The 12789-nt window shown below is 41.4% G+C and overlaps 1 protein-coding gene across 1 annotated transcript; it reads right to left on the bottom strand.

Annotated features, from left to right (window-relative positions):
• Positions 1-2671: 2671 nt before the first annotated feature.
• nol7 (nucleolar protein 7) lies at positions 2672-11373 on the bottom strand. Its single transcript, XM_029703959.1, has 8 exons — positions 11139-11373; positions 8844-8904; positions 5838-5893; positions 5720-5745; positions 5481-5574; positions 4892-5013; positions 3522-3599; positions 2672-3294 (listed from the first exon to the last, which is right to left on the bottom strand). The coding sequence occupies exons 1-8, from the start codon at positions 11321-11323 to the stop codon at positions 3221-3223; spliced, it is 696 nt and encodes a 231-aa protein (XP_029559819.1). The 5' UTR covers positions 11324-11373; the 3' UTR covers positions 2672-3220.
• Between the last annotated feature and the right edge of the window lie 1416 nt (positions 11374-12789).

A 12789-nucleotide genomic window follows, 5' to 3' on the forward strand; every position in this document is an offset into this window, starting at 1 on the left:
CTTGCAGCCGCAGAGAAACCACAGCCAGGGGCCATATGGAGCATCTCACAGTAGGAGTTGTGATTTAGGATCAGTTTTGCTTTTCAGATCACAATGATTAATATTACATGGATATGGGGAATCTAATCCACTAAACATTCTCAGGCTGTATGTATTATGGCTAAAAGTAAATGCTAACGCATTGGGTATTTATAATCTGTCTCGGAAACCGTCCCTCAGTGTCTGACCATCACACCATTCTTTCCTTTTTAACTTTGAAACAGTTTGGTTTACCTTTAGCACATCTTTCAGTTTAGAAATCATTTCGCATTTGGAACTTTGGCCCAATTATCTTCAGAAGATCAATCTTACATAGTTAAGTCTGTCCCAAATGGTACTTTTCCCCCCCCCTATATAGTGCACTACTTTTGACCAGAGCCCTCTGGGCCCAGGTCAAAGTAGTGCACTAAATGGGGACTAGGGTGCCATTTGGGGCAGAACCAATGGCATAGTAGTTGGCAAGATGGCACAACCATATCTGGGACTCAGCTTTGACACATCCACTTGGGCTGCAGTTTCATCACATGCTTCAGTCTGGTCTCAGTTGATTCAGATTTGCCTGGTTGCCGCTGAAGACAAATTTCCAATGCAGGCTGCCGTTACAGATTACATCCTTTGGATTAAATCTGAAATTTCTCCCTGGCCTTTTTTTTTGTTGCCAGGGAGTCATACTGGGACCACAAGTCTCTTTTGCAGAGGAGTGCTGCGTGAACATCAAACAATTGCACTATACATATCCATACTGAACAAAAAGAAACACCATGCAACAGTTCAAATAAGGAAATCAGTCAATTAAAAATGAATTGGGCCCTAATCTATGGATTGCACATGACTGGGAAGAGGCACAGGCCCAGCCAATCAGAATGAGTTTTCCCCCACAAAGGGCTTTATTACAGACCAAAATACTCCTGTTTCATCAGTTGTCCGTGTGGCTGGTCTCAGACGATCCTACAGGCGTGGTTTGCGGTTGTGATGCCAGTTGGTTGTTCAGACAAATTCTCTAAAATGACAGGTGGCTTATGGTAGAGAACTAAACATTACAATTTCAGATATCGCCAGAGAATTGATATGGTTATATTATGTCAAAATAATGGTGCAACACATTTTAAAACATGCGCTTTCTCCCGCATTGGATACGGTCACTGTTTCAGAACCGCGGACCATATTCAGTTCGCTGTAGAATTGCCGCCTTTCCCCATGTTGCTCTGTACGTAATAGCAAAATTAACCAGCATATCTAGATTGAGAACGCAGTGGAGGGAGCAGCAGCAGAGATGAGGAACCAGCCTTTGCCTTAGTCAATTTGGCTAAGCAGATTGAGGAGAGAGAGGAAACCAATTTAATTAGGTTGAAGTCTATAATCAATATCCTAACTTAAAGCCAGGCACATTTATCATCCATATATCTGACATAAGACAGATCTAGCTTCTGTTGCCTGTTTGAGTGTAATAGCCTACTGATTCCGTGAGCACCAAGCCTCATGCAATGGCAAAATGTCGGATAAAGCGATTTCACAGATTCGGCTGTTTTTAATCTTTGCTATGCTGTAAAAGGCGTTACAATTTTTTCCCCTTAGAACAGACTGGTATTACGTAGTGTTTTACACTTTTCCAAACAGGCAGAAAAACAATATTGTAATGTAACAGCCCATTTTTCTTGATATTATAATAAAGTAATGTCATCATTAGTAGTCTTGTATAACCACCATGGAGCTGTAGGCCTAAGAGCGTGTACTGTTTAGTCTTAATACCGTAACTTACTTAGGCTTCTATTTCAATACATCGGCTGTATCGATCGTTCATGCCAACACACAGCATACGAGACATTCACGCTTTGAAATGCAATCAACCATTTTGTTTTAAAATTAAACAATTAACATTAACCGTCCTAAACAAACCACAATTCATGAATGCATGCAACTGTTTAGTCTGCTGTAATAAAACAGCAACTGTTTGGAACACAATATCCACGCAACGCTTACTCCTATACCCTCCTTTTTCTGGACATCCAGTAGTTTCCACAACTAAGTCATATGTCTTCCACAGATCTGACTTCCCTCCTGAGCAACCAATAAATATTCACCCATTTCGATTTTCACATCCTCTGCATCCATTTTGCAGATTTCGGAGTAATAATCAATTTATTGATATGATTATGATAGGTTATAGGTCAGGCCCTATTGGTTGCATGCTGTCATGTTTCACGTAAAGTGAGCAAGAGTTGAGGGAATAGGGACGTTTTTTGGTAACAGAACTTTTCAGTCAAACAAAACTAAATGGCTGAAATTGTAGCTTCAGCATGGACAGCGCAATAAACACTTGCTGTGTTGCCTTTTTGCTGCAGTAGAGAAGATGGCGAGACAGCATGCGCCGGTCACATTGTCATTTGTCTTATTTAATCAAACAGTGTGCTTAGCATCAGCCCAGCTCAGTGCATATGTAGTTTATTTTATTCAAACACAGGGTGTGACTGGAACAACACATTTAAACATTGACAGAACAGGACTCTCGATCGACCAAGATTTTTTTTTTTGTCTGGGACAGCCCTAGTAATGATCATGCTGTTTAAAATCAGCTTCTTGATATGCCACACCTGTCATATGCTCACTAACAGGGATGTGCACACAGAGAAGCTTTTTGTGTGAATTTCTGGGATATTTTATTTCAGCTCATGAAACATGTGACCAACACTTCACATGCTGCGTTTACATTTTTATTCAGTGTCACACACCAATTACACTACATGAAATGCAAAACAATTATATGGGAAAAATTGCATTCTTCAGTAAAAAGGCCCTCTAACATCCGCATGAATTGCCCTAGAGGCTCCAACTTCAAGGAGTTTTTGAGATCATTCCACATAAGGTGCAACTTTTTCATTTTTTAAAAAAGCTGGTCTACTTAACTCAAATTGGCAGTCATATTTATCAATTGTATCAGAGTAGGAGTTCTGATTCAGGTTCGGTTTTCCATCACAATGACAAATTACATGATCAGCACTCCTACTCTGAGATGCTTGATCCAGCTCCTCAATGGCCTGGATAGGTGAAATCACTTTGACCCAAATCAGAAGGCTAGTTTGATCTAGAACCATAATTATTCAACCTATCCAGCGCTTTCAGATCAGGGCAGAGTGAAAGGGCGATTACCCGATTGGTGTCCACCCCATATTTCCCCATTTGCTCAGCTTGAGGGAACCTTCTGTTTGTGAATCCATTGCTTCTTCAACTTCTCCGCCTTTGCTTTCTTCTCTGTGCCTGTAAGGATATGACATCATGGGTAAGTAATCCTTCCCAGATAACATACTTTATACAAAACCATTTAGTAAACTGAGTAGCAGTGTGACCCAAAGAGAGCCAGATTGAATTCCATAAATGACATTACTACTGATGCATTTTATGTCGTGGCAGCTATGTAGAAATTGTGTATTGACTGTGGAATAACTGAGCCAACCACAGCTTGTTGAAGGATGTAGGAAACTCACCCCATTTCTTATTCACAAACTGCATGGCCGCACTTTTATTTGGGCCTCTCTTATTTTGAAGGGAGAGAAGTTCATTGTCTGCAGCAGAGAGACAAATGCTGATATTAGAACAGGAGTATACTACAAAGGAAGCTAGATCTACTCACGATTTTCTAAAGCTAGCCAGCTCAGGCTTCATTCACTACAAAAGTGGATATTGCTCGTCTGCCTGCCGCTAACCGTGGCAGGCTTGTAACTGCGCGTGCTAGAGCAGGTGGTTAGTCGAATGCCGAACTCTTCATTGTGACAATGCTGAAACCTTAATCCATAGGCGAGTCAGTGCCACATTTTCATTTGTGCCGAAATCAAAATGGGGAAAAAAACTATTGCAAATTCAGCAGGCTATGGTGTGAAATAGGCTTTTATAAGTGCACCAGCACTTTTTCCCCACTCCTATCAATAAAATAATTGTATTATGTCAAGCTTTACTGTGTGACGTTTCAAATGCATTCTGTCATTACTAAATGTGTAATGTGATAGGTATTAACATTACAAAAATATAAACGCAACAATTTCAAAGATTTTACTGAGTTACAGTTCATATGAGGAAATCAGTCAATTGAAATGAATTCATTAGGTCCCAGTGTATGGATTCCACATGACTGGGCAGGGGTGCAGCCATGGGTGGGCCTTGGAGGGCATAGGCCCACCCACTGGGGAGCCAGGCCAATCAGAATGAGTTTTTCCCCCACAAAAGGGCTTTATTGCAGATAGAAATACTCCTCAGCACACAGATGTGCTTCTTGATAATCAGGTGGATGGATTATCTTGGCAAAGGAGAAATGCTCACTAACAGGGATGAAACAAATTTGCACACGAGAGCTTTTTGTGCATACATTTCTGGAATTATTTTCCCCATGGGTCTCGGCCGGCTGCGACAGAGCCTAGATTCGAACCAGGATCTCTAGAGGCACAGCTAGCGCTGCGATGCAGTGCCTTAGACCACTGCGCCACTCGGGAGGCCCACAAATCAACTCTTTCGTCAACCAGATCTCCCCTCTCTAAATTTCAGATATTTTTCATCTGTCGCATGTGCGGTGCGCTTTTGACAACGGTTTTCCCGCTAATTGCATTTGCCTATAGAACTTATCATGAATGGTTATTCCATTTTTTTAAAGCTAAACATTCTGATCTTTTGCATCAGCTGTTGAGATGAATACCCATCATCGAAATATAATCTGTCATTGTGAGTACTCTGGGTGGGCCCTCTAATCAGGTTACGCACCCAATGCATATGGGTCCGTAAAATTTCTCAAATGTCCGTTAAATTAAAATGCTCTGGGTCAAATGTCCAGCGCCACATTTTCCAAACGGAAACTGAGTATTCATACTTGTCGTCCTCCGACTTCCCGGGCCATACAGTCTGGCCTGTATGAAATCCATGGCTGTCTGCTGTTGGGAGTTGGTTGAAGATTGGTCCGCCATCCTCATTACGCTGTAGTTCCCCTTCAGACTGAAACAAGAGGCGTGCGTCATTAATGGACCGTTCCTAGTAGAGAAGCATTAAAATGGATTTTTTTCTAAAGGATGCTTGCCTAGTCGTGAACCTTTACAGGGGAGCTACACTGGGGCGTTGTGGAAAAACAGTAGGTTCTTAGCTTCTACACTGGATTAGTAACTTTTGCAGAGCGTGAGCCACTTTATCAAGTGTTCTCGAGCGTGAGCCACGTGTCAAATTCTTAATAGAACCACCACAAGCCTCTTACGGAGCCACGCTTCTTATGTCCAGGTTTCAATTAAATAAATGGGCTCATCTCACGCAGGGCAAAAGTTACACATCCAGTGTAGCATGTTAGACATGCCTTTATGGCTGCATTTACACAGCCAGCCCAAATATGATATTTTGACCAATTATTGTCAAAAGATCAAAATTGGGCTGCCTGTGTAAATGCAGCCTATGGGACCAGAATTCAGTTTTACCTGCGGATATTTCCCTTGAATCCTTTCTTCGTCTCTTTCGATCCTTCGCTCCCCTCCTCCCATGAACAGCTAGCCTCTTCATTGTTGCTGTCAGCTGGGATTAAGGTTAAAATAAGCCAATTTAGTTTTAGAAACTGAAGCAATAGCCATTTAGCAATTTGTTGAAAGGTAAATGATCATTTCAATAAGGAAGAAACGAGACGGCTACTTAAATAATCTGAGGTGATGAACATATCTACCTTGATCTCCAGGTAGCTTCTGTTTTCTAAAGAGATGGGTTAGGAACAGTTAGTTTCATATGCCAATATAAAGGTATATCATCGTTGCATATTGGGATATAGGCTTATGTGCACTTACTTTGATGGCGCTGTGTCAATTTCTTCTAGAATATGTGCAGGGAGAAGTCTTCTTTTCTGTACAGAGCAACATGGAAGAGAAATTCCCTCATCAAAATTATAAGCCTTTGAGCCTTTGGCAACTGAAAGTTGAGAGAAATAGAACATCTCAAAACACTGCCTTAATGCAAATGAACTTATTTGCTCTTACTTCCGACACACATTGTGCCAGCGGTTAGAGCGTTGGGCCAGTACCCGAAAGGTCGCTTGTTCGAATCCCAGAGCCAACAAGGTTAAATCTGTTTGTGCCCTTGAGCAAGGCACTTAACCCTAATTGCCCCAGGGTTGCCGTGGATAATGGCTGGTCTCAGGGGGAGTTGGGATATGCAAAAAAAACAAATGTCCAGTTCACACGTGTGAAATAGGACATATATAAGCACCAGGATAATAGCCTGCTTTTGGCTGTAACAAAATAGAAAAGCCGATTTTAAATAAAATTGTCCAGGAGAAGAAAAAGGAAAAAAAACATTGCGAAATTCTGCTTTTTAGCCTATTCATTTATGGAAATACCAGTTGATGTAAATACCAGTTGACATTTGACCGGTCATACTCATCGTTCTATAGGTTAATTTGTATAATTTAGTGGAATTAAATTGGCACGTGTGTGTATATTTGTTATGCATCTTGTTTATTACATGCACACAGCATGAAAATCTGGCAGACAGCTATTTTAAGCCCAATAAGTTTTGGCCACAATTTAAAAATATACTATTTTTATTTCTCAACTGGTAACTAAAGCACACTTCCCATTCAAATGCATAAGCAACGTAAGGCAGGCGGCTTCATTAATGCATCACACAACACTTTGCAATTAGCTGGAGGCAGTATGCATTTTGAAAACATGTCTACTTGTTTGAAACCTGAACGTTTTACTACATACAGTATGTGGCATGCTTTACCTTGCTTTAATGTAGCCTAGGCAATATCCGACCATATCCGTGGAGGCAATTACTTTATAAAGACCGCCATGTGCCACTGAAACAAGTAGTCTATTTCTCAAACGTTCTATTGGTTTTGAACTTTCATTGTCCGGTAGACAAATGCAGATTGGCGCGTAGACTACTGTCTTGTGTGCATTGCTGCGCTAACGTTAAGAAATAATAGGTCAAAAAATGCAAGCATGTTGCATCAGATTCATTTCTTTTTTTGACCCTTTTTCTCTCCAATTGGCAGTTACACTCTTGTCCCATCGCTGCAACTCCAGTATGGACTCGGGAGAGGCGAAGGTCGAGAGCCATGCGTCCTCCGAAACATGACCCTGCCAAGCCGCATTGCTTCTTGACACACTGCTCGCTTAACCCGGAAGCCAGCCACACCAATGTGTTGGAGGAAACACCGTACAACTGGCGACCATGCGCCCAGCCTGCAACAGGAGTCGCTAGTGCGCGATGGGACAACCCTAACGATGCTGGGCCAATTGTGCCCCGCCTCATGGGTTTCCCGGTTGAGGCCGGCTTCGACACAGTCCGGGATTGAACCTGGGTCTGTAGTGACGCATCAAGCACTGCGTCGCCACCATTTCTGATTCATTGCTTTTTAACATTGTTTTTAAAAGAAAATGTAGACTAGACCTACTGGTTATATGAATTTGGGATCTATTGTCCAACAACTGTCCCAGAGTCTGTTTGGGCTATTTCTTTCTCAACAAGCTGACCAATAGAATAGGTACATTTTTCTACTATGGGGGATAGTAGATTGACATATGGACATGTCGCCTATGAGCCTAAGGCTAGGGGAAGCTTTTCTTAAGTAAGTGGCACAATTCTAAAGCCTAATTAGCCTATACAGAAATAAATTAATCAAAATAGGCTACTAAAGCATAATTTGACCACAGAGAATCATTAGCTTCACCTAGCCTTAAAAAAAAAAAAAAAAAAAAGTTATGGATTGTTTTAAATTACATTGCCTGCAGTCAGACGGAAAGGCAGCGTGCACAATTTGGGTTAATACCACATAGATGATTGAGTTGTGACTGTCAGTAAAAAGTAGAGGCCCAGCCAGGCATATCACCATATTTCAAAACATAATCGTGGGAAAATATAGTTTGGAAAGCAAATGGCTATTGCTGTAAAGAGAAGACAATGTAAAGACTAAAATCGGTCTAATACGGTGAGTGAGCACATTCACTCATTATTGTTAGGTCAGTGACACTTACCTTTGTCCAAAAACAATCATTTTCCATATTTGATGCGTCTCCCCTTCTCATAGGCGTATTATATAGACAACACCGTTTCTATTGATCTGTTAGCCAGTGTCAGCAGAGTAGGCTACCGTATCGTATTAAAAATGATTCTGCCAATGTCTCCGGTCATATAAGGTGTAGTAGAATTGCATGAAATGTGTGTGTTCCCGTGCAGAGAAACTTCTGATATAGCCTATAGCACAGGCCTCTACGCTATACGTTCTTAGCCATGCATTTACTTTTTTTGTTTTTGCACAGTGATTGAGTTATATTAGCCTAAATGATGCCTATATAATCTGCTCATTACATTACATAAGTCTGCAAATCCAATGATCCATGGAATGCTTTTAGAAAAGGTGCCATTTTGCTGGTGGAAATGTGCTTCCCCAAACTCTAAACACACGAGCCGACTGCAGAGGCTAGTGATTCTGCTGTTCGTTACTCGTCTTGTTGGCCGAGGAAAAGTACATTAGGACAGTTCTCCATCTTCAAAGTGTGCGGTGAGGACACGCGTCATCGCATCTTCCACTTGCATGTTCTGTTGAGGTGAATTACCATCATCTAAATGTGATTTCTGTCATTCTGAACACCGTGGGTGGACTCCCTAATCAGGTTACACACCCAATGCGTATGGGTCCGGTAAATTAAAATGCTGCCGGACCGCGGCCACATTGTCATAACGGAAACCTTGATAAGCACCACCAAATTATTATGATTAAATTGCGACAGACATAACGTCAACGTTACTGTGCTAATAATATTGAGAACATTGAGACATAGACCTACCTTCTGTTCTTGAAACAGCTCCTGTCTCTTCCTTCGCTTTTCTTTGAGCAACTCTTTTCCCCTGTGAACAAATGAATGTGTTACCTCAGGCTAGCCATTTTTTATTTTACCTTTATTTAACTAGGCAAGTCAGTTAAGAACAAATTCTTATTTTCAATGACGGCCTAGGAACAGTGAGCTGGGTTTAGAACGTCGTGAGACAGGTTAGTTTTACCCTACTGATGATGTGTTGTTGCAATAGTAACACTGCCTTGTTCAGGGGCAGAACGACAGATTTGTACATTGTCAGCTCGGGGATTCGATCTTGCAACCTTTCGGTTACTAGTCCAACACTCTAACCACTAGGCTACCCTGCCGCCCATTGAAGGGTAACTCTCAACCCCAATTTCAGCCTTTGCCCAAACCCTTAACATTTTCCAAAAATGAATTCAGGTGAGAAGTTGGGGGGGAATTGCTCATAAATATCTCAATACATTCTCACTAAAGCATACTTACCGGAAGTCCACTGGCACGCTCTGATAATACAATTATGTGCATTGCGAGGAAATATGGCTCTGGACAGTTAGCTCACAGTGGTAAGGTGCCGAGTTCCTAGACATCTACTGCCACTTGTGGTGTAAATTCGAATCCCCCATGGGGTGCAATAAATCTTTGAAATGTGGACTCACATTTATCGCAGTATCGTGTTGGGAAGAAAATGCAATCATAGCTTAAATGAAGGGCTCAATTCAATCCAACCCAGACTGCAGTGTTTACGCACTAGCTCTTTTTCCAATGGTCAAATTAACTCAGATTGGTCTTGGGTACTGTGTAAAAACCTTCTACTACCAGGGTGACCCCTCTCACAGGTATTGATTACTTTTCAGAATTAGAAGTGTGTGGGCACGGGATATAGTAAAAAGATCTTCCCCATGTGGGATTAGAACTCACAACCATTGAACTATGAACCAACTGTTTGAGCAGACCAATCAATCATAACGGTTTGGAAAAATATGACATGACCACCACTGACATCAATTTCTTGTTATGGATGTAGCTACAAATATGAAAACAAACATATAATCCTCAACCTCCATAGTATGAAACGATAAGCAAAAACATTGAATTTGGTCATAGGCAGAAATGTGCCTTAATGCCTTTTGAATTGTGTAAGGTCAGTGGTCTAGTCAAGGAAGCATCATGCAGAATATATTTGCACACCTCATTTACCAAGACCATTACCAAATAAGGCACGCGGTCACCTGCTTTTATAGCAAGCCTTGAGGTGGTACTACTCAGCACATATAGATGGAAGTGTATTTCATACCTAACACCTCCCCTGATATGAGTATGACTTAGAGCAGGGATCATCGAGACAATTTTCTTTCTTGAGCGGATGGTCAGGGTGCCAGAACATAATAAAATATATCGTTAGACTACAAATTGACCGCAAAAAGCCTAAACAGATAATATTTGACAAACAATCATTTCAAACCTTGATTACATTTGGGTACATTGTCCTGCGTAGGGTGCCGTCTATCGGGTGGGAGGTAAAAATGGGTGTCCTGACTCTGGTAATTTAAAATTCCATGGCGCTTATTGTGAGACTAGGGGTGTTCGCACCGGTGTCATGGCTCAATTCCCACCCTGGCCACCTCATCATCCCCCTCATTCCTAATTGGCACAACTCCTCACCTCTCCTCCTGACAGCTGATGTGTGTTGAGTTCTGGCACAAAAAAAGGTTGCCGTGCATCACTGAGATGGGTGCAGCTCATTGATGGTGGATGCGGTGAGTTTCCCCCTACTATGTAAAGCGCTTTCAGTACCTCAGTTGGTATTAAAGTGCAATATAAATCCAATCTATTATTATTATTTGTATACTATCACGTCTCTTACGCGTGGGAATACTTGGGAACCGAATGTAAAAACAGCAGAAAATCAACTCCAAGTGATTTACATTTGGAAGTATTTTATGCCCAACAATAAAAATGTAACAATGTTTTTTGCTCAGAAAACATGGGGGCCAAATTGGGAAACCTAATTTAGAGGCAACTTCTCTACATCACGATTTCAAGAGTAGAGTTGAACCGCTAGGTGGTCAAAATTAACTAGATTTACTACTGAAAGACCGAAATATCACCGTTGCAATGTACAGTAAAAATGAAGACAAGAATTGATGTTTTACTAGAAATAAGCCTAAAACATCTGTTTTTCGATTTAAAAAAAAAAGTGATCTCATCATCGTTACTCTAACTTAACAAAATACTACTGTACCATGAGGAGATAGTTAGCATTAGCAGGTAGCTAGGCTGTACCTTTTGGATGTCTCTAACGCATTTTTCATGCTCCGTAGAGCAGAAGCCTTTGACTCTTCGAAGGTCACCTCTTCTGGAGCATCGTCGTCGCTTGAGTCCAGATGTAATTGAAAATCATCCGTCATGTTTGCACTATTGAATTTATTTGAGGACGAAGTTGATTTCCTAAGCAGTTTTTTCGCCATTTTAGGTCAATACGTCATCAGTCCACTTCTTCTTCGATGAGGTTTAACTTCTTCTTCAACCAACATTTTTTGCATTACCGCCACCTACTAGACTGGAGTACAACTCCATTCTACTTTGCTTGAAAAAATAAATAAATAAACCAATACCCTGCCATCTAACACAACACTTACCCTAAAAAATCTCACATAATAAACAAGAACACCACCCTACTCCACTATTTAAACCTATTTAGTTTCAGGCCAAAAACCTGAAAGGATGAGACACCACCACTTAACACACCCTGTAACTCTTCTGATGTCAAGTCTCGCACACCCAAATACCTCTCTGGAGCTGCCACCAAAACCTCAATCCCTGTAGTACAGTTGATAGCCATTGCTATAAATGCTAAAAATCCAATCTTACTGAAACATATATCACTTGTTGGTTTATGACTCTGTAATGGTACAGCTCTACTACTCACACCCCTCCTCTCAGGATCCCTCCCCCTTAACCCATCTTCCTCTACTTTCTTCACTGCCTCAGCATATGACAACTTCTGCACTACTCTAACCCTGGAAACCTCAACCTGCCTCTCTCACGCCTGACATTTCTGATCCCCAGCCCCATGGGCACCCCTACAATTAACACATACCACTACTTTCCCCAATGCTACCCATCATGAGGTTGCAACAACCTATACTATGAATGAAAGTTTACAACGTAGGTGCGCACAGGTCGAGAGACAAATTTGAGGTGACAGAGAGTGACACATGGACAGACAGTGACATTCAATAACGCCTTGCACACTCTTGCCTGCATCTAGTTGATATAGGATGTAATAATTAGTTCAACAGTTGCAAACAACAGTTTCTATTGGACAAATTCAGGTAAGTTTATCCCCGTTTTTGTTCCGTTTGCTTCCGTTTAAGAAATGTTTTTCGGCAGAATGAATACACCCCTGATCACGCGTAAACACAGTTCACTTTCATTGCAGCCACGCTGTATTCCTTCTCATATCTATGGCTCTCCTCCTCTCACCTCTTCCCTTCGCTTGTGGACTTCAATACCCAACACATCAACTGTATGTGACCAGGTGAAAAAACCTTTTCAAGCCAAACCGCTGCGCACAGCCTACATCGTTGTTACCCTATTAGTCACCATATTAGCTAAAGTAACATTATAGTCAGCATAGCTAATAGAACTAACACGTTAGTAAACCCACTACAATCATGCAGAAATGTTAGTGTACAGTCAGTAAGCAGTTACACCGGCGGGCCCCAGTGGCAATAAATTAGTAATACCAAAAGCTTACCTTGACTTGGAAGAGTTCCAGTGTTGTGTTGGAACGTCATAGCCAGCTAGCTAACATAGCATCCCTCTGTTTAAGAAGGGTGTTTCAGCAGGCTAAACTAGCTAGCTGCATTTGCTAGCTAAGTAAGTGAAACTGAAAAAGAATGACAATCTCTCTATTTCTCTCTTGCTTCTC

This window comes from Salmo trutta, chromosome 21, assembly GCF_901001165.1.
Source record: "Salmo trutta chromosome 21, fSalTru1.1, whole genome shotgun sequence".
NCBI lineage: Eukaryota > Metazoa > Chordata > Actinopteri > Salmoniformes > Salmonidae > Salmo > Salmo trutta.